Source organism: Tripterygium wilfordii, chromosome 7 (genome assembly GCF_013401445.1).
Source record: "Tripterygium wilfordii isolate XIE 37 chromosome 7, ASM1340144v1, whole genome shotgun sequence".
Lineage (NCBI taxonomy): Eukaryota > Viridiplantae > Streptophyta > Magnoliopsida > Celastrales > Celastraceae > Tripterygium > Tripterygium wilfordii.
The window spans coordinates 6,684,004-6,703,954 of NC_052238.1; the positions used below are offsets into that span (position 1 = coordinate 6,684,004).

General features: G+C 38.2%; 3 protein-coding genes and 1 non-coding gene across 4 annotated transcripts; 2 read left to right on the forward strand and 2 right to left on the reverse strand.

Annotated features, from left to right (window-relative positions):
* Positions 1-396: 396 nt before the first annotated feature.
* LOC120001566 (DNA replication licensing factor MCM4) lies at positions 397-6,205 on the forward strand. Its single transcript, XM_038849946.1, has 18 exons — positions 397-532; positions 621-1,298; positions 1,414-1,542; positions 1,643-1,724; positions 2,234-2,366; positions 2,458-2,529; positions 2,635-2,757; positions 2,838-2,951; positions 3,068-3,280; positions 3,366-3,464; positions 3,832-3,992; positions 4,261-4,357; positions 4,484-4,645; positions 5,132-5,212; positions 5,298-5,376; positions 5,465-5,601; positions 5,683-5,736; positions 5,820-6,205. The coding sequence occupies exons 1-18, from the start codon at positions 496-498 to the stop codon at positions 5,901-5,903; spliced, it is 2,535 nt and encodes an 844-aa protein (XP_038705874.1). The 5' UTR covers positions 397-495; the 3' UTR covers positions 5,904-6,205.
* Positions 6,206-7,434: 1,229 nt separating this feature from the next.
* LOC120002275 (probable cysteine protease RD19B) lies at positions 7,435-10,352 on the reverse strand. The gene is made up of 4 exons (XM_038850966.1): positions 9,794-10,352; positions 9,462-9,581; positions 8,030-8,276; positions 7,435-7,907 (listed from the first exon to the last, which is right to left on the reverse strand). The coding sequence occupies exons 1-4, from the start codon at positions 10,253-10,255 to the stop codon at positions 7,621-7,623; spliced, it is 1,116 nt and encodes a 371-aa protein (XP_038706894.1). The 5' UTR covers positions 10,256-10,352; the 3' UTR covers positions 7,435-7,620.
* Positions 10,353-13,601: 3,249 nt separating this feature from the next.
* Positions 13,602-17,376, reverse strand: LOC120002276 (14-3-3-like protein GF14 iota). The gene is made up of 7 exons (XM_038850967.1): positions 17,025-17,376; positions 15,481-15,787; positions 14,768-14,855; positions 14,552-14,661; positions 14,323-14,471; positions 14,023-14,069; positions 13,602-13,928 (listed from the first exon to the last, which is right to left on the reverse strand). Exons 1-7 carry the CDS (start codon positions 17,095-17,097, stop codon positions 13,923-13,925), a joined length of 780 nt encoding a protein of 259 aa, XP_038706895.1. The 5' UTR covers positions 17,098-17,376; the 3' UTR covers positions 13,602-13,922.
* A 607-nt stretch (positions 17,377-17,983) lies between these two features.
* TRNAA-UGC lies at positions 17,984-18,056 on the forward strand. Its single transcript has one exon. It is a non-coding gene; the product is annotated as a tRNA-Ala (tRNA).
* The last annotated feature ends 1,895 nt before the right edge of the window (positions 18,057-19,951 follow it).

Here is a 19,951-nt window from a genome sequence, read left to right on the forward strand (position 1 = left end):
TAGGGTTATGAAATCGCTTTTTTCTTTGGTGAATATGATGGAAGTCCTTCAATTTGATCAAAATTACTTATTTTTTAGATTATAAATATTTGATCGAAACATTCCACGTTTTGATTGTTACGCCATTTTGATGTTGAATTAGATTTTTGTTTCGAATAATAAGCAAATAACAAATACATCATTAGATGTGTTAGACTGAATACTAGACTATATGATTTGTTTTCTTCTTAAATAATTTTTTCTAATCTCAAAACACTATTAGAGGCTAGAGCGATGTTATTACAGCAGGCCCAGCGACTCGTTGTTGGAGCCCAATTCATAATTCAAATCCCCCACTTTGTTTTCCAAGGTCCGGCCTCCTAGTGGGCATACCTGAAACCCGCGAAGCTTTTGGCGCGCAGTCCATGTTTCTTTCCCGCCCTTTACCACGGCATTAGCTGTCACTTCCTCACTTCGAAACAAGGAAAAAACCTCTCTAACCCACACTGTGTCGCCATGGCCTCCGATTCGTCTCCTACAAACTTCAACAATGGTGAGTCTTTCAATAAGCATGTATTTTTCTCTCCTTCCGTGTTTATACGCACAAAGGCAGGTTAATTGATGTCTTCAATTCTCAACAGGTCCTTCCTCCCCGGATGACTCCTACTCGAGCCCTATTAACAACACTTTCTCCTCCCCGGCGTCGCGCCGCCGTCCCCGTCGAGGTCGATCCTCCACACCTTCAGTATTTGCCACCCCTACATCTCACCGCAACCGGTTCTCCGGGACAGAATCCACCCCAACCCCGGGCTCATCCCGCCGCAGATCTGCTGCTTCTCGCAGACCTCTTCCGCCAACTCCTTCCTCTACTGACGACGGTCCGCCACTCTCCTCCGATGCCGGCGATGATGTCGGCATGGACGAGACTACCCCAACCTTCGTCTGGGGGACAAACATCAGCGTCCAAGACGTGAAGGAACAGATACATACGTTCTTGAGGCATTTCATGGAAAATCGTAGGAGTCAGAGTCAAATTCAAGAATTCAGTGAAGTTTATAGAGAGGGCAAGTATATGAGGGCAATTCAGTTTGTGCTTGAGCTGGAGCAGGAGTGGCTTGATGTTGATGCCAACGATGTGTTCGATTACAATACAGATTTGTATAACAAGATGGTTCGGTACCCGCTTGAGGTCCTGGCTATCTTCGATATTGTTTTGATGGATATTGTGAGTGGGATCAATCCTTTGTTTGAGAAGCATGTTCAAGTGAGGATTTATAATCTCAAGAGCTCTACTTCAATGAGAAATCTCAACCCATCAGGTTAGTGTCGTTTTTAATGTGATACTAGGATATGAATATCTGATGGATGGATTTTTCGTTCTTTAGTGGATGGTTTTTAATACAAATCTGATTGAATTCACTCTAATTTGTTTAGACATTGAGAAGATGGTTTCACTGAAGGGAATGATCATTCGGTGTAGTTCTATAATACCAGAGATCAGGGAAGCAATATTTAGGTGTCTTGTCTGTGGGTACTATTCTGATCCCATTGTTGTGGATAGAGGTAACACCATTCTCCTTGCTTGTTTACAGCTTTAATTGAGCCATGGTTCTGTTCTTTATCTTGTTATTTATGTTATTTGTTGACCATTGAGTGATACCAGGGCGGATTAGTGAACCTGCAACGTGCCTCAAGCAAGAATGCCTTGCCAAGAACTCTATGACTCTGGTTCACAACCGATGTAGGTAAGTTGTGTCCAGAATTTTATTTCTCTTAGTTAATAGCCTGAAGGTTTATGTGAAGTAAACTTTCTATAAGAATAGAACCAAAGAAAACTGCCATAATTCTATCAATAGATAGTGTCAAGTGCTGGCTCTTGTTTGTAGCCAATCCTTTTTGTTTTGTTCTTTGCCATCATGAGGCATTTTAGATTTGCACGCTTAATTTTGATGGTAATTTTAAGCGGCAGTAGTTGAATCATAGACTATGTTGTATACTTTATGTTACTCAACTCAAACATTCTAGGCCAGATTAATTTAAACCATCCTAAGTATCCATTAGGACTTGTTCAGAAAATCTTCCAATGACCCGGAGCTCCAACTTAGAAGTATCTTTAAGTAGAGGCTGAAGAGAACTTGTTACAATACAGAAATTACTTGATTAGTTATTTTCTTTTTAGGTATCCTAATTTCTGAAATCCATTGTTTCTGTTAATATTAGAAAGATAATTAGGTGAAATTTCATCAACATTCAGGTTTGCTGATAAGCAGATTGTAAGGCTCCAGGAAACACCTGATGAAATACCTGAAGGAGGGACGCCACACACAGTGAGTTTGTTGTTGCATGACAAGCTGGTGGATACTGGAAAGCCAGGTGACAGGGTTGTGGTAAGACCACGTCCTTCATTTTTTGCATATTGAAGAACAATAGAGAAACATTTTTTATTTAATCAGAATCTCCCCTCTGTTATTGCTATAGATCACTGGGATCTACAGGGCTATGAGTGTTAGAGTTGGACCAACACAGAGAACTGTAAAGTCATTATTCAAGGTATGTGCTATGTTTTTTCTTCCCTTTTCATTGGATATAAAGGCTTGTGAGAACTTCAACAAGTAAGTGATTTATGTGGCTTGATGATTTCCTTTTGACCTGCAGACTTACATTGATTGCCTTCATATAATGAAAACTGACAAGTCAAGAATGCTGGTGGATAATTCCATGGAATTGGATAATGGCTCACGTAGAGTGGAGGAGGATATTTTGTTTGATGAAGATAAGGTATTTCAGTTTGTAGTTCCCCCAACAAGAATATCTTTTCTCAAAGTTCACCTCAATCATACAGCTCTTTGGAATTGCAGGTGGCACAATTGAAAGAGCTGTCAAAGCAACCTGATATATATGACAGACTAACCAGGTCATTGGCACCAAACATATGGGAGCTGGATGATGTAAAAAGAGGTCTTCTTTGTCAGGTAGCTTGTAGTTTGACTTTCTGAATCTCTGGCCTGTCTGTGAGTAGATTTGGATTAATCAGGAAGCTAATACATGCTTTTCTAATGCTGTAATTAATCAATTTTCCTCGATATAGCTTTTTGGCGGGCATGCTTTGAAGTTGGCATCTGGTGCTAGTTTCCGTGGAGATATCAATATCCTTCTTGTTGGTGATCCTGGAACTAGCAAGTCCCAGTTGCTACAATATATACACAAGCTATCTCACCGAGGTATTTACACCAGCGGTAAAGGAAGCTCTGCTGTTGGCTTGACAGCTTATGTGACGAAAGATCCTGAAACAGGGGAAACTGTACGATAGATTTTTATGTCATTGTGCTATGCTTCATTTCTTACCTACCTCACTCCTTTTAAAACAGGAACAATTTATTGTTCAGGTTCTGGAGAGTGGAGCGCTCGTATTGAGTGACAGAGGCATCTGCTGTATTGATGAATTTGATAAAATGTCCGAAAATGCAAGAAGCATGTTACACGAGGTTGGTTCATCTTTTCCTTTTTTATTTTCAGCATTCATGCACATTTCTTATGTGATTACGGGTTGCAAATATGCAAAATCTTCCTTTGCCTGCATGTGGTAGAAGTTGAGAAAATCAAGAATGTGTACATGCCAAATAGACGCATACCTCGTACAATATATATTTTTTGACAATTTGAGAAAATATGCCTGACAATGGGGTTCCCATTTCTTAGTGCTTGTATGGTATCATTTGCTTTTTGTTGAAAACTATATTACAGCGTGACTATTCAGGATCATCTACACACACTGATTGGCCTTTTTTTCGCAGTCTCCATTTGTAAACCAATTCATATGATACGAAGTTACTTTTTGTTTAACTAATCCAGGTAATGGAGCAACAAACTGTTTCAATAGCAAAAGCTGGAATCATTGCTTCCCTTAATGCTAGAACTTCAGTCTTGGCTTGCGCAAATCCTAGTGGTTCACGTTACAATCCTCGCTTATCTGTGATAGACAACATACACCTTCCTCCAACCTTGTTGTCTAGGTAAGGCAGTACTGAATCTGCATCTTGCAACTAGGACATTAAGGTTTGCATGATTCTGATTTAAGTGAAAATGAACAAATATTTACTTAAGCAGCTGCTATGCTGTTGCATACTTCTCTATGGTTCTTCTCATAGAGTCGTAGTTGCTAGTTCTGTTATTATGATTCGGAACCATTGGCATAGTGTAATAATTAAAGGACAAGATATGTGATGTTATTGACCATTCACTGAAATAGTTTGTCACCATGAATAGTTTCTCACTTCTCAGGTTCGATTTGATTTACTTAATTCTTGACAAGGCTGATGAACAGACAGACAGGCGTCTTGCCAAGCATATTGTTTCACTGCACTTTGAGAATCCTGAGGTCTGATGAGATCTTTCAGTTCTTAATTTTGTACATTCCCGTGGTGGTTTTATTTTGCATTGCTGTGAGACTATGACCTGAGTGATTTTTTATTATTCATCATGAAGCCCCTGTTGTGTTTCACAGGTTGCAGAACAGGATGTTTTGGATGTTGCTACACTCACTGCATATGTGAGCTATGCCCGTAAGCATGTTCATCCAAAGTTATCTGATGAAGCTGCTGAAGAATTAACTAGAGGATATGTTGAGATGAGGAGGAGAGGAAATTTCCCTGGCAGTGGTAAAAAGGTTTGGTGTTTTCTCCATTAATTCTAGGCTTCCAGCTACTAGTTACATTTGTTCAACAGAAATACCTTACTCAATCTATTGTGAACGCTATTTTTAATTTTACTTTTTCCTATTGCAAATAATTTGAACAATTTCCTAAGACTTTTTATCATTCTGAAGAAAAAAGCTTTACTTGATATTGAGGCGTTGCTAAATTGTCTGTTCTTGATTAATGTTTTGTTTTGGATCATGTTTAGGGCTGTTTTGTTTATGTAGATTTTTCTTCCCCTCTTGCATTCCTTTTCTGGTACAATGCTTCCTTAAAATTGAGTCAAGGAAGATCCAAAATCCTAATGAACTGTGCTTTGTCAATTGTCATTCATGTTGTAGAACTTAAAAATTGACATGCTTGAGCTGTCTCAAGATACACTATAGTGTTCCTAGTTTCCTACTTCCAACAGTATGTTCTACATTTGTCTAAGTGCTTCTGTTGCATAATTTTAACAGGTAATAACAGCAACACCGAGGCAGATTGAGAGTTTGATACGCCTTAGTGAAGCGCTTGCTCGAATTCGTTTTTCAGAATGGGTTTGTAAACCTTACATTTTACCTTAATGGCATTGGATGATTTCACAATGGATGAACTTAAATTGTTTATCATTGATTTATTCAGGTTGAAAAAAGTGATGTCTTGGAGGCGTTTCGGCTTCTGGAAGTTGCAATGCAACAGTCAGCTACAGATCACTCCACTGGTAATGAACGGGCGTCCAAATTCCATTTAATTGATTGCAATAGAAATGCATGATCTAATGCTGCTTTCTCCACTTCACATATATGAAGGTACTATTGATATGGATCTCATTACCACCGGAGTTTCCGCAAGTGAAAGGATGAGGCGGCAGAATCTGTTATCGGCAACGCGAAACGTGATTCTGGAGAGGATGCAACTTGGGGGACCCTCTATGCGCTTGCTGGAGGTATGTTAATTTACCATATTCTAAGATATCAAATCTGTATCATCTATTTACAATTAAACACAGGCTTTGTTTGTTCTCTAGTTGTTGGAGGAGCTCAAGAAGCAAAGTTCCGGCGCGGATGTTCATCTTCATGATGTAAGTACTAATGAAGTGCATAGCTCGCTCTCACTCAGTTTTCCAGGATTACACTAATGGAGTCATGTTTCCTCTTAATTCAGCTAAGAAATGCAATTACAACTCTTGCAAGCGAGGGACTTGTAGCTGTTCAAGGTGACAGTATAAAAAGAATGGATTTGGTTTGACAGAGAGCAGCAGCTTAATTATTCAGCCTAACATGTCAGTGGAAACTGCTGCACAAGTGAACATCAGTCTTAACACTTTACCAGTTAGCTACCCCCCAAGCATCTGGGCCAAATGGCTAATGATGGTGTATTATCATTTGAAGCATTGATTGCATGAATTTGTAAATGTGCTTTGCAGAACCATGAGTCTATGTCATCTTGTGATGATTTAGGGTTAGAAAAAGTTATTCATTGCTAGTTTGAGCTTAAACAATCTAATTATATAAAAACCATATCCGACAAGAGATTGGGCCATTGGTTCACTTGTTCAATGAATGGATCATTGGACGAATTTTACCGGTTTAACTAAAAATAAAAAAATATTTCTATTAAAAATGCTGTTAAATATCATATGATCATTAAAATAAATATCATCTATTAAAAAAATTTAAGAAATTAGAAAATTAAATTCACATCGCATATCTAATATATAATAATACATCCAATTCATATATAATAATATATCAAAGTCATAAAAAATAAAGCTTTACATTATAAGTTAATAATATATAATAAATGATTCAAACAATATTTTGAAAAACTGTCTGGTTTTATTGGTACAATTCAACGATTTTTTTGAACTCGCTACTTCAGTTGGAGCTGAGTGTGCATAGGTACCGATGAATGGTAAAATTACTGCACAACTCCCTCCAGTTGTTTATTGTTTTGTGGAAAGGAATAAATTTCCCTGTCTGGCCAATGGCTTGTACGTGCTAATAGTTATGGCCAACTGTAATAGTAAGTATTTAGTTTTTTCAGTTATACATATCAAGATATGTATCTGATCGTCAACAACCACCTTCTTTGCAACTATTTTATTTTATGTATAGTGAATTAGTGATCATTATCCTGGGTGGGTGGATTTTGAATAATGTGTTGGGTTCATTGCCGTCACCCCATTTCCATTTTGGTTTCTTGACGACCTTTGATATGTCTATGGTATGAATGTATGAGATTGTCTTCTGTGCCAGTGCAACTATGAATAGGGGTGGGAAAACTCTCTCTGGATGATTGAATTTGTCCGACCAAGATGAATCAAATTTGGACACAAGTTATATATTCGAAATTCAGATCCAAACACAAAATTTCGGTCCGGTTTAAAATCGGGTCGAAGCCCAAACACAAAAATGTTGTTCGATTTACTTCTCTAGATTCTAGCCCGAATTATGTTATTTTTTGCTACCCCTAGCTATGAAGGTGTTTTGATTGCCTTTCCCTATTCTCTTCATTGCTCAAGACTGAAAATTAATCAGTTTCCTTGCCTGTTTCATTTTAGATGAACATTCTTTACATCATATTTTTTACTAAGTACACCCCACTTTAATATATTTTTAAAGGGTTGATGGATTTTTAAAGGGTTAATAGAGTGTACTTAGTAAAAAATGAGATGCAAATAATGTTCATCTTGATTTAATTCTTTTGATCTTTTGATCGTATAACCACACCATCAACAATGATACTCAAAAGATTTTGATGATCAACCAATCAACAATGAGAGAATGCATTGCGCGCACTTGCAGTACAAAGGACTTTGATAAAGACAATAATCGGTCGAGTTTGCAGTTTAAGCCCCATTAGGAGGATACAAATGATAAAACAGTACAAGACCCAAATTGATAATGAAGATGTCCATATATACATACAAACATCCAGTATTTGATTAAACTGTGACTGGATGCTAGTGATATTTTTCTGAAGTGGTATGGACTGCAGCAACAGTGGAGACCATTGAATCCACTCCACAAACATTGGGACCTCTGCATATCTTATAATATCCACTTTCTCCCCAGTTTTCACCCCACGAATTCTTGATGATCCAGTATGGCTTGTCCTTCATCCGGATTGGAGCATAACCAGCTGAACCATACCCCACAAGTAGCACTCCATGATTCAGCCGCTTTGAGCAGATATATGGGCATGAAACTCCGCCCACATATGTCTGCATGTATGCCGCATTGATGGCCACTGCATTTCATCAAATCGACTGTTAATATGAGGCAGATCAATACCAAGTAATATTGCTAAAGACGGTGCCAGTCCAACTAGGAAAATAAAATATATAACCAGATTAAACTACCAGTCATTACCTGCAAGAGGACCGTTTTTCACAAGATTTGCAGCTATTTGATCTTCATCGAGGGATACAACACTAAAGTTCGCCACTGATGCTACAATCTTGGACTTGTCAAATTTGCATTTCCCACGATCGGTACCAGTGTAGGGATATTCTTCTTCTTGCATAAGTCCACCAGCCTTCAGTGTGTACTCAAATGCACTGTTCATGAGCCCGCCATTGCACCCAGCATCACAGGAACCAGGTTCTTCAGGGTCACACTGCATGAAGGCAGAAATTATATTAGACATGAAAGAAAGGCTCCAATCAGACAATTGGAGGAATCAGCTTTCACAAGATGGAAAACTCTTTGGTCATCCTGGCAATACAAAGACAAGTAAAAAGACAAGGTCTTTATTTGCAGTGGCAAACAGAACTCATTCTAAGGTGAATTTCCTTTGGTGGAATCTACTTGTTTAAAGCACCAAGGACTAGATAGATGCCCTATGTCCATGAGATGGTATTCTATAAAAAGCATTAGAATGTCCGTATATCCTCATCTAAAAGGCAACCAATTTAGAATTCCAACAAATTACAGATACCCACTGCAACTAAACAAAAATAGTATACGGCTAACAGTATTCTGCCGAGAGTCAAATTGCACAACCTTGCAAAGTCAAGTTACTTTATTTGAAAAGCTCACAGCTATTAATAGCAAAAGCGGTACAACAAACACATTATGCTTCCACATTATATACGAACAACTGAACGAGCATGTTTAGTTTGAGACACTAGCAGATTGGATTGATTTCGATCATAGCAACAAATTCAAGCAGTTTTCTAAAATATTTCAAGGTCAGAGAGTTAGGTTAATATTAAAATTATACGTAATGGACATGAAGGGTATCTTATGGCCATTATAATGAACATACATTCATCGCAAAAGGAAAGAACAGCTCAACCCTCAGATTACTGAGTAAAACTGAGAAAACATTAGCAGGCATCCATCAGTCCAACCACTATGTGTGCTTTAGCTGTACTAATCCTAGACTTCCTTCAGTAGTAACCTTCACATAATGTGGAATGGGCATAAATGTGAAGGCACAAAAATAACCTTCAACAAGATAAAGCATTCCAAAAAAGAAAAATAACAAAGTGCATCCCGTAATTCTCCTTGGAAATGGAAGATATTGAGAACCTCAGGGAAAGAGATAATCAAATCAAATTTGCTGCAATTCCACAATTTAAATGTAATCAACGAAACAGTTGCAGCAAAATGTAGGTCAAATCCTTGCAAGATAAAATATGTTTATACCAGGACACCAAATTGTGTGAGGATGTTCCAAATTCCACCAAAGACAATAATAAAAAGACAATCAATAACAATATATACACACCATGTAGAGGCAAATCTATACGTCTACCCATCTAGTTCATGCCAGGAAACCTCATAAGATGAAACAAACCTCATGGTCACAATCCACGAGCTGTTGCTCGCTCAGGCTGGCAAGTTCTCCAGTGGCAAGGAAATGAGCTCCTTCCAAGGCTCCAGTTGTGCTAAAACTCCAGCATGATCCGCAAGATCCCTACTCCCAGAAAAAATGGAACAACAACAAATTAACAAAACTTGAGCACAAAATAAAATCTAAAAACACGAGACAGAGTAAACAAATTTTACAGAATTCAAAAGCTAATAATAATAACTGTTTCGAATTAGCATCTGTATCATAAACTGAATAAGGATCAATGAAAATAAATTAAATTATTAAAAAATTAACAATAATAGTAATAAAAAGACCTGGTTTTTGACAGCGGTGACCGCTCCACGCTCTCTCCAGTCAAAATCCTCCGGCAAGTCAGTAGTAGGCAGAATCGGCGCCTTGTTCGCATCCTTGGGAAATCGTAGCCCTCTCAACCCCAGGAACGTCCTCCGGAACTCAGCCGGAGTCAAATCGGAGAACTGAGTGACCCCATGGACAGCACTCGGGTCCAACTTCTGATGCCGCGCCGCGAGACCAAGGTTAGCCTTGAACACGCCGAACCGGTAGTCGTGTTCCTCCTGCGATCCATAGACCTTCTGGAAGTTCCGCTTGAACAACGAAAAGTGGTGCTCCGAGCTCAGCAGATGATCCTGGTCATCCACCACCTGCCTAATCAACTGATCCTCACCATCCGATCCCGGCGAGAAAGTCTCCGCCGATATTGCAGAGACAAAGACTAAAGAGAGAACAACAATGAGAGAAAAGTTTGGGTGAATCATGTCTAGATGCAGAGACCAAAAACAAGCCAGAAGAAGAAGACCTATTATATATATACACACAAAAACCTATATAAATAATATATCTGCTTGCAATTGCATTGCAACGTAGCTTCGGAGAAAGAGTTGGATTTGGATAATAGCGTGAAAGCTACCAGTATTGGGGGTTGCTTAGGAGAAAGGGAAAGAAGATGGTAACCAATGGAGGTTCGCCACGTGTTCGGTGATGTTGAATGGTAGTTTGTTGCTTTTTGGGTTTGTTTGGTTGGATTGGGTTAACGGTTGGGTAACGTCGTAGGGTGTCCGTTAAAATAGGAGATGTTGGAAGACAGAGGTGGGTCCAGGGATGCGGCATATATTTTGGGCTTTTTTCTGCAGTTGACGCCCATCTTTTATCGGCCTCTTGAGGCGGTTAGAGCAATTGCACTAGTCAGAATTTGCTGGGTCAATAAAATTTTATAGGGAAAATTCCAGGCCGGTACCACTTGTGAAACTTTTGGACACTTAGGTCCAGTCCAAAAAACTTTATCCCTCTAAGGTACCACTAATATGCTAATTACTTTTTTATCCTTATCTTCCTCCCACAACTACACTTCTCTTCTCTTATCACAATAACTTTCTCTCTCCTATTGCATCTCTCTCATAACAACTTTGAAATTCTACGCTGGCCCCCATTACCACCACTACTACCGCCAACATCCATTCGACCTCCAAATTCAAGCTGCCAACACACCAAACAAAACAAAATTCAAACCACATAAACCTCAAAAACGTGGTAACTTCGTAGATCTGAATGCAAAAATTCACAGACAGAACCAGACATTCTAGGGTTTTCGATTTCCGAACAAAATAAGTGAGAATTAGCTAGAAAAACAACATTATCCTTCCAAGAAAGTAAAAAAAAAACAAGAAGATAAAAACACATAAAGAAATAAAGGATAAACAAGAGAGCATCTCGAGAGCCGAGATGGGATTTGCTTTATTGCTACGATTTGGAAATCGGGGAAGACATCTTCTGGTAATCAAATCCATCTCGGCCAATGTTATTATTTGGAAAAAAAACTTCAGATCCGATCGATTTCAGTGGCGGTTCTCCATACCACCATCACAGTTGGACTCCCCTCATTGAAGCACACAATGCCCAGTCAGGTACGGCCCAAAACGGCCATCGGATTTGGCCATTTTAAAACAGTAACATTGGTCAATGTTACTGTTTCAAAACAAAAACATTGGTTGGTCAGTGTTACCAATGTTACTATTTCAAAACAGTAACATTGGTCGGCCAGTGTTACTATTTTGAAAAAACTTCAGATCCGGTCGATTTTAGCGACGGTTCGCCATACCACCACTACCATTAGAATCCCCTCACTGAGACGCACAATGCCCAGTCATGTATGGGCCAAAACGATCATCGGATATGGCCGTTTTAAAATAGTAACATTGTTCGGTCAATGTTACTATTTCAAATAGTAACATTGATCGCCTAGTGTTACCAATGTTACTGTTTCAAAACAGTAACATTGGTCGGCCAGTGTTATAATTTGGATAAAAAACTTCAGATCCGATCGATTTCGACAATAATTTGTAATACCACCATCACCATTAGACTCCCCTCATAGAGACGCATAATGCCCAGTCATATTTGGACCAAAACGATAGCCATAAAAAGAGATGAGAAAGAGAGAAAGACGTAGTAAAGAGAGAGATTCAATAGGAGACAGAAAGTTGTTGTGATGAAGATAGAGATGCAGTAGGAGAGAGAAAGTTATTGTGATAAGAGATAGATGTAGTAGAGAGAGAAGATGTAGTGAGATAAGAGAGATGTAGCATATAACAAGAGAGAAAACTATATTAGATCTAATCCTCTTTAAAAAGGGTAAAAAAGGAATAAGATAAAATTTAAATGATTTAAATATTATAAAAAATAAAAATGGACTTATGAGGGATAAAGTTTTTTGAAGTGGATCTAGATGTCCAACAGTTTTAAAAGTGGTATTAATATGTCATTTTCCAAATTTTATATTGGGTCTCACTTCTATTACATAAAAGTCAAGTCAAACACATCTCTCAAAACAACCATATCAACAAAACACATCTTCCAATATAATCACATCAACAAAACATAAATTTCTATACATTTTCCTTCCCACCCAACATGGTGGCCAACAAATTCCCATGCCCTCCATGTTCTCCCCAATAAAACTACACCAAAACACAATCTTTCAATATAAAACACGTCTCCCAATATAGCCACGTCAGCAAAACACAAAACTCAATACAACCACATCAACAAAACACAAAACCCCATATATATTTATTGGCCCAGACAAAATAACACCATTGCAAGTGCTCTAAACAGTTCATTGTTAACGTCCACGTCTAAATGAGTCCACATACTTTTCATGGTGAGACGAAAATGGACACCTATTGAAGAAGAATTGAATTGTGCCATTTGCCCGGTCTGGACTCGGTCCGAGTTATTTAGAGTCTATTTGACAAGACAATTTCGACAGTAACATATATTATGATAGTATAAATGTTGATAAAATCAACTATGGCAGTGAAATCAATTATTTTCACTTTGATGCTATGTACGTCCCACTATTTGTGTGGGTGTCCATAAAAAAATATTGAGTGATTCTATTGCAAATGTTTGATTGTGAGTGATGTAATTGTAAACATTCCTATCTTGCAGTAATGAAATGTGCATTTAACTCTGCAAGTACACCACAATAGAGAGATCTTTTGAATTGCTCTGGATTGGATCAAGTTGCCGAATTGGGTTCACGAAAATATAAAATTGGCAGCTTTAATAGGTAACATTTATCAATATAGTTGAATAATTTTGCACTCTCCCTTAACACGTCTAATGAATTAATATGGAAAGTTGAATTTGAGTTTCTCAATTTAAAGGATTCATCCCAATTAACTTAACCATGCACTAGTGTATAAAAGAGATGTGAATGAGAAAATAAGCTCACACTATTATGCCTATTTGGTGGGACGTTCCCGCACATAGTGAGAAACAAAACATCATAGAACACAACAATGGCTAATCAATAATGTAGCACAAATTGAAGTGTCTAGTGCAGACTGGATGCAGAATGAGTATGAGAAGTCACATGTCAACTGGTATAACTTTATTCCACATCCAAGGAATCGCATCTTCGCATGACATATAAGTATATAAAGCAGGGTCTTTCAGTGGCATTAGATAATAAAGCCATAACCCTCAAATAAAATATATTCTGATTCCAATTCTGTTTATCAGAAGAGGGAATGCACGATCCCTCTTTTGCTACTTCTTGCACAGGGCCACAACCAAAAGCAGTTGGTGGAAAACGTGTAAATGAAAGCTAAAATATCGATAACTCTAGAAAATATGCATCACCTTATGACAAGTTCACATAAACAAACATCAAGTAAAAGGAAAAGCGAAAGAACGAAAAAGAGAAGTACAATAGTTCTCTTCTCTAGGAAAAAAAAAAGGGTAGGAATTGATCAATCTCATCATCTGAAGTTGGAAGGACTCAACTCAAAATGATCAAATCCACGTCAAAAACTGTCTATGCTGTTTACGCTTTCTTTTATGAGAAACAATAATAAAGTAGACACCTCTGCAAAGTAGTCTAACATCCAATAGCCATGTGCAAGGTTCTCAAAAACAACTTCAGTGCTGCAAATTACAAAGTAACAAAGTGAGATCTTTCAAAAAGGCAAAGAAAATCAAACTTTGGTTATGCAACAAAATAGATCATGAGAGATCTTACCTCGCCTTCAGCAGGTTTGGATTCTTCACCTTTGAAGTTTTCTTCATCTGTATAAATGCATTGTACGGCTGAGATGGAGATCTAGTAGCTAAATTTCTGAATAGAGAAAGCTAAAAACTCACATACAATGGAGAACGCTGTGGTGATGTATTTATGTCAACAGTGGACTATCTATGTTTGATCTGACTTTGAATGCCAGTTTTCTAAACTAAAATATAGTTTTAGTAGGTTGCGGGTATGCATTTACCATTACCAAATAGTGTCCATGCAATTAGGATATTTTATTTCCATCTATTATACCTCCATCTTCCGGCAAATCAGAAGTCCATAGAGTAAGGTTATCTCTCAACAACTGCATAATCAGGGTGCTGTCTTTATATGATTCCTCACTCAAAGTGTCCAACTCAGCAATTGCCTCATCAAAAGCTTGTTTAGCCAAATGGCATGCCCTGAAAGTTTAAATCATGGAAAGGTCATGATTATGAAACCTGTATTGTGAATGCTACAATACCCAAAGCAATGTGTATACCTCTCAGGGGAATTCATGATCTCATAGTAGAAAACCGAGAAGTTAAGTGCAAGGCCAAGACGAATTGGGTGGGTTGAAGGAAGTTCCGTGTTTGCAGTGCTGGAAGCAGCCTAAAAGAAAATAAAATTGACAGCTTAATGCAATAAAAGAGTAGAGAACACTAAATATTTATGCAGTAATTTGCTGAGTGTTCATTTAAAAAGTCACTTCACATGCCTCGTAACCCTTCAAAGACTGCTCAGAAGCTTCCTTCCTTTCCTGGTCAACCTTGAATTCAGCAAGATAACGATAATAATCACCTTTCCTAAAAGAATATGCCATGAATGTGCAAGTCAACTAGTAAATAACTAAGTTACTAGAGCTTAGGTTTTTTCTTATATAATGTCACAAGGTAAAAACAGAAGGTAAACAACTCTTTGCACAAGTGCCCCGTAGAGGGGGGGGGGGGGGGGGGGGGGGGGGGGGGGGGGGGGGGGGGTGGGGATGGACAGAAAGTAAGTAATTAAAATAAGTAAGTTACTAGAGCTTAGGTTTTTGCTTATATCATGTCCCAAAAATAACTTAAGCATGCATAAGTAAGACCAAAATATGAATCACTCAAAAAATTCATGCAATAATTGCTTGAACCAACAACAAGATGGCTAATGATAATAAATTAGAAAGAAGGTTACAGGACTTTACAAGTGCACCACTTGTGTGGAAGGCAGAAATAGTGAGTTATCATCATATCCAAACACAAGAATTTTTTTTTTTCTTATAACAATGTCAAAAAAAGAGGCTACTTTCAGCAGGATAGAAAGAATTGAGAATACAACCATCCACAAGCATGGATACGCATGCAGATTTTCTGGGTTACATTTTTATAAATCTCTAGAGGAGTGACTTCTGCCTCGAATAAACGCCTCAAGCTAAGATGAGTAGATACTCACATTTTGTAGTAGAACACTGTAGCCTCTCCCGAGGTAGAAGAAGGGATAAGGTGCTTGTCTATGATGGTCAGGATGTCACCACAAATCTTGGAGAGTTCCTCCTCAACCTTTTGACAGTAACCCTTTATCAGTTTAACATTGTGCTCATTTCCCTTGGACTCTTCCTTCTGCTCAATTGAAGACATAATGCGCCAAGAAGCTCTCCTGGCGCCAATCACATTTTTGTAGCCCACAGAGAGAAGGTTCCTCTCTTCCACAGTCAGTTCACAATCAAGTTTGGCAACACTTTTCATGCTCTCAACCATCTCTGTGTCATCAAACAATATGAAGTTTTAAGAAAATTCAGTCATATTGCATAGTTGGTAGTCGAAAAACCAGTTCCAATTTAATGTTCCCTTTTACGTAGAGATAAAATCTGTGCATCTTGATAACATCATGGCAAAACTCCATTGTAACAGATCCAGATAAATAAGCTCACACCACTAGCGAAGCACATTTAATTCTACCATCCAACAAAGTTATTAAAACATACTAAATAGCAAGGACATTTATTATAGATTAGCATCAACAGAAGGCGAACAACATATTATTGGTATTTACCAAAAAGCAATATATGATGGGTCCTATTTTTAGCTCTTCACAGGTAGAGTAATTCATTCCTCTTGCTATATCATGGATAATGCAATCAGAGAAAAAAAGAAGAGCTATGGAAGAAATTGAAACAAAACGTGGAAACGTTCTTGATAATTGGGTAACCATAAACTTTTGACATATGGAAAAGGAAAGTCTGTCGTTTTTTTCCCCTTCTTTAGAAGCTATGAATGTATGTTACAGTTGTATCTGTTGCTACCATATTGGCGCCCTTGACTTTATTTTAACATTACAATCTTTTCCATTTGGTTTGAAATTACTCAACTCTTTCCATGGACGAACTTTTTACTTTTTTGTCCAAGTTCATATTTGTACGAAACGTTCTACACATGGACAAAGATAGTTAGGCTTGTAAACCATAAAGGTCGATCGGAAAAAATTCTTTCCATACAAGGATCACCTTACCCCCATTTTATGCATATTAATACATAACGGTCACCTTCCCATGGTATAGTGTATGGTAACAGCAAATCAGTTTCTCCTATAAAAGAGTACATATCAGATTCAAAATATAGCACATATTAACAATAAATCAGTTTCTCATAGAAAAGAGTACATATCAGATTCAAAACATATGCAGCAATAAATCAATAAACGTAACAAAACATATTTGAATCCAATCAAAACAACTATGTACCTAAACGTAACAAAACTATGTAAGCTTAGCATGGCTCGAGAAACAAATATCTATAATGCATAGATCGCAGTTAATATCGACAAATCAATCCAAATATTCACAAACGTCCAAAACCAAAATCTTAACTCCCCAATTGATCATTCACTGGGCAAATTTTCAGATAAGCATTCAAATATGCCTATGTTCAGAAGAAACGATAAAGCAGATCCAGAATATTATCAAAATAAAATAAAATGACAGATCCGTAAGAAATTACCTTCGTAACGTTCGGCCTGCTCGGAGAGCTTGGCCATGTAGACATGAGTCTCTCTCTCCTTCTCGATCGACATTGCAGAGAGAGATTACCGAGAAAACGCAAGACGCACACACACTACTAAGAATAAGAAGAAGAGGGATGGAGGGAGAAGTAGAAAGCCGGGAGAGAGAAACGGTCAAAATGAGTATAGACGTGGAAACGCCGAATGCGAGGAAAAAAGTGAGGAGTTAAAGGTCGAGCAACGTGTAGGGAAGAAAGACCGGATGTGGACCGCTTGATTTGTTTATGGGGGTATCATTTTGAAAGAGGAAGCGCGCAAATCGTGATCTATTCTTTTCGGGCATGGCTCTCTCCTCTCCTATCTATCATCTATGCCTGTGCGCATGCATCTACCCTTCTTATTTTGTTCCCTAGTTGGATTTGTTCGATCACCTCTCTTGGAGGGGCTTTTTCGGTATTTAGTACCCTTAAACATTTGTTTATACTACTTCTTCTTTTAATATTGCTAATTGAATGTCAATTAATATGTGTGTGGCAGTTTGTTAAATGTACAATAGTGTTTCCAAGGATTGGTGCCTCATTAGTCATTTGGCTCATGTGTTTTCCTTCCATCTTTGTCGACTTGGGAGTTGGCATTAAATAAGAGAAAAGTGTTATTTATATATTTCAACGAGGTATTTTACAGGAGAATCACGAGTAACTCAAATGACACTCATGTCATCATGTGTATGGTATCTTATGGACGTCTAGAATTCAAGCTGCCCCTCCCCTTCCCCTGTATTTTTTTTAAAAAAAGAATGAAGTATTTTACATAACTCAGGAAAAATTTATCAATGATGTAAATTATCTACACTCAGACTTTGGAGGTGTTTGTTTATACATCTTTTTACCTTTGTGTATTGATATGGAAAGAATAATATTAAGTTATATAATTTAAAGTCTAGTGGGATGGCAAACATGGGGATGTAGCTCAAATGGTAGAGCGCCCGCTTTGCATGCGGGAGGTACAGGGTTCGATCCCCTGCATCTCCATTTTTTATTTTCCCTTTTACATTTTTTTTAAAATTTTTTTTCCTATAGGTATTTACTCTTCTGCCCTTCTCCTTCCCCTTCAACAATCCAAAAATCGGAACAGTGGATCTGATAGGTATTTGACTACACAAACTGAGCAATAGAAAGCAACATATGAACACATTTGAGGCATGAGCTACTGATTCTCATTCAACACCTCAACAAAAGCATTGTGGCTGCCTCTTTGGAAACCCTACCAGAGATATATCTCTTGGCTACAGACTGACCCAAGATAATGAAAAGACTAACTTGACCCTGACCTTAGGACATAAAGGTAAAAACACAATACATATAATTAAGACTAGAGATAGTGCAATTCAACCAACACTCCCCCTGAATTGCACTCTTGGAATCACACCAAGCTGACTCCTCAAAAAACAGAACCTGCCTCTAGGAACAGCTTTGGTCAAGATATCTGCTACCTGCTTTTCACTACTGCAGTGATTCAAACTAACAACTCCTTCCTCAATCACTTCTCTGATGAACTGGTATCTAAGAGCAATATGCTTGGTCAGATTGTGATCCACCGGATTTTTTGGCAATGGCAATAGCAGATTTGTTATCACAAAAAATATCAGTTGAACCAGTTTGAGCAAGACCTATATCTTCAAGAACCCTCCTAAGCCATACTGCCTGGGAGGTTGCCTTAGACGCAGCCACATATTCAGCTTCGGCTGTAGAGAGAGCTGCACTCTTCTGCTTTTTGGATGCCCAAGCACACATACCTGATCCCAAACCAAACACATTCCCAGAAGTACTTCTCCAATCATCTAGAGACCCTGCCCAGTCACTATCACAGAATCCCACCAACCTCAGTTCTTTTCTTGCTTCATACATAATACCATAATCAAGTGTGCCTTTGAGATATCTCAAAACCCTCTTAGCAGCTCCCATATGAATATGAGTTGGTTCTTGCATGAATCTAGACAAAAGACTAGCAGAAAACATTATGTCTGGTCTTGTGGTGGTAAGATATAGGAGACTCCCCACTAAACTTCTATACACATTGCCATTCACTTTACCAGAACCATCCTGCTTGGACAGTTTACTACTCACAATCAAGGGAATTGTAACTGGGTTGCAATCCAGCATATCATATTTCTGCAAAACTGTTTTTGTATAGCTTGACTGACAAATAAAAATCCCTTGTTCAGATTGTTCAACTTCTATACCAAGAAAGTACTTGAGTAGACCAAGGTCACTCATTTCATAAGAGTTCATCAAATCAGTTTTAAACTTCTGAATCACATCTTCATCATTGCCAGTTATTATAAGATCATCAACATAAATAGATACAATCAAGCTAGATGTACCTTCCTTCAATGTGTAAAGTGTCCCTTCACTCTTGCTTCTTTGGAGACCTTTCAGCTTAAAAAACTTGTCAATTTCTGAGTACCAAGCTCTGGGAGACTGCCTTAGGCCATACAAGGCTTTCTTCAGTCGATACACTTTATCTTCTTCCCCTTGAATCAAGAAACCCTCAGGCTGAGCAACATAAACTTCCTCTTCTAGGCTCCCATTTAAGAAGGCAGATTTTACATCCAACTGGTGAATTTTCCAACTCAACTGGGCTGCTACTGAAATCAGAGTTCTGACAGTTTCAAGTCTTGCTACAGGGGCAAAGGTTTCATGGAAGTCCACCCCAGGTTTTTGAGTGAACCCCCTTGCCACTAAACGTGCCTTGTATTTCTGTATAGTTCCATCAGGATTAAGTTTAAGTTTATAGATCCACTTCACACCTACCACTTCCCTATCTTGGGGTTTGTTTACTAGCTCCCATGTATTGTTTTTCTTGATCATGTGTAATTCCTCCTCCATAGCGTTCAGCCAAGCTGGATCTCTTCTTGCCTCATCAA

Excerpts from the sequence above, each read along its gene's own strand:
- LOC120001566 (XM_038849946.1), top strand. The coding sequence starts at position 496 with ATGGCCTCCGATTCGTCTCCTACAAACTTCAACAATG. Across the intron at positions 4,358-4,483 it reads TGCACTTTGAGAATCCTGAG|GTTGCAGAACAGGATGTTTT; the intron begins GTCTGATGAGAT and ends TGTGTTTCACAG. Across the intron at positions 5,213-5,297 it reads GAATTCGTTTTTCAGAATGG|GTTGAAAAAAGTGATGTCTT; the intron begins GTTTGTAAACCT and ends TGATTTATTCAG.
- LOC120002275 (XM_038850966.1), bottom strand. The coding sequence starts at position 10,255 with ATGATTCACCCAAACTTTTCTCTCATTGTTGTTCTCTCTTTAGTCTTT. Across the intron at positions 9,582-9,793 it reads TCACCGCTGTCAAAAACCAG|GGATCTTGCGGATCATGCTG; the intron begins GTCTTTTTATTA and ends TTCTGGGAGTAG. Across the intron at positions 7,908-8,029 it reads GAAAAACGGTCCTCTTGCAG|TGGCCATCAATGCGGCATAC; the intron begins GTAATGACTGGT and ends GATGAAATGCAG.
- LOC120002276 (XM_038850967.1), bottom strand. The coding sequence starts at position 17,097 with ATGTCGATCGAGAAGGAGAGAGAGACTCATGTCTACATGGCCAAGCTC. Across the intron at positions 14,856-15,480 it reads ACAGTGTTCTACTACAAAAT|GAAAGGTGATTATTATCGTT; the intron begins GTGAGTATCTAC and ends ATATTCTTTTAG. Across the intron at positions 14,070-14,322 it reads TGATTTGCCGGAAGATGGAG|ATGAAGAAAACTTCAAAGGT; the intron begins GTATAATAGATG and ends GCATTTATACAG.